General features: G+C 53.8%; 1 protein-coding gene across 1 annotated transcript in view; it reads right to left on the bottom strand.

Annotated features, from left to right (window-relative positions):
- Positions 1 to 883, bottom strand: part of Abo (ABO, alpha 1-3-N-acetylgalactosaminyltransferase and alpha 1-3-galactosyltransferase) — an 11287-nt gene extending 10404 nt beyond the window's left edge. Inside the window, exon 1 of the mRNA XM_026778873.1 lies at positions 790 to 883. Coding sequence (XP_026634674.1) covers positions 790 to 808 — 19 coding nt within the window. The 5' untranslated portion in view covers positions 809 to 883. The remainder of the gene's footprint in view (positions 1 to 789) is intronic.
- Positions 884 to 1272: the final 389 nt, after the last annotated feature.

The raw sequence follows: 1272 nt of genomic DNA, 5'->3' as shown, positions 1-1272 counted from the left end.
CCCCCACGCCTGCCCCACCCCCACCCCCACATCTGTAACTAAGACAGATGTTGATACCGGGGAGCAGGGTATTCCTGTGGTTTCAAGCAGAATGTGGGCTCTGCAACCCCGGACTACAAAAGTGGTAGAACTCTCTAAGCTGGGTTTAATGTGCATCCTAGCAGAACCTGGGAGACAGCGGCGCTGAGAGTGATGTAAAATTATGAGGATCCAGCTCAAGTTTCAGACGGGAAGAATATTAGTGGCCTAAGGGCCATTCTTGTGATATTTTGACAAAGAACGCAGCTGCTGTCTGCCCTTGTCCAAAAAAGATATGACCGAGGCTAAAATGAAGAGTTTTGGATTATTGGTGTGTGTAGAGGAGGAGATTTAAAGTCAGCCTACTGTTGACGGAGCTATTAACTCTGTATTCTTTGGCAATCACTTACGCTGGTCTATCATGAAAAGGAACAAGCTGGACAAAGAAAAACACAAAATGTCCAGCGTGAGGAGAAAATGAGCACCGGAAGGTGTAATAAAGCTAAGTCCAGTGCTTAAGGAGATAAAAAGTTTAAAGAAAAGCCTGGTGCGCCTCAGTCAGGGGTGGGTTCTCACCCCACCTGAAGGATCCCCTGTGGCCTCCTTTCCTCTGCTCTTAGCTCCCATTTCCCTGTGGACACCAGAAGCTATCTGAGATAGCGCTGCCTCCCGGGTGGGACTAGAAAAGGGAGGGGAGTGTAGAGAGGAGGGAAGCCTCGGAGGGAGCACACAACGTTTGTTCTTTATAACTGTCCTGCTGAGGTCACTCACCCAAACACAGCTCCGTCATCGCTCCGCCCGCACTTGCTCCAGCTCTGCAGCCCACCACGACAGCATCAGGTGACGGGTGACGGCCGGGAGGGAAGCGACGCAGGGAGGGACCTACTTGGGAACACAGACCCACATCCCAAGCTTCCTAAGGACGGCCGTTGGCCAGGGATTGGGCTGATTCCGAGAAGCTCCGCCCCTCCCGGCCTTTACCCTAGGGCACACAACCAGCCTAAGGACGTGTACTCCGGTGCCCCTCCCATTGGTGCCTACCCCAGAGCATCCTGAGCCGTTCCTGCCTGGGGACCCTCAGCTTCTTACAAGACCATTAACACTAGCGGCCGGTTACACCCAGCAACTCCAGTGCGCAGGACTCAGATGCACCCTTCGGGGTCTCCAGACCCATGGTCCTGTCCCAAGACCTAGGCTTGTCCTCTGCCTGATAGGATCTCTGGGCTGGATGCTGACACTGTACCCTGCGCGGAA

The sequence above is a fragment of the Microtus ochrogaster genome, chromosome 4, assembly GCF_000317375.1.
Source record: "Microtus ochrogaster isolate Prairie Vole_2 chromosome 4, MicOch1.0, whole genome shotgun sequence".
Taxonomy (NCBI): Eukaryota; Metazoa; Chordata; class Mammalia; order Rodentia; family Cricetidae; genus Microtus; species Microtus ochrogaster.
This window is presented reverse-complemented; position numbering and strand designations above follow the sequence as displayed.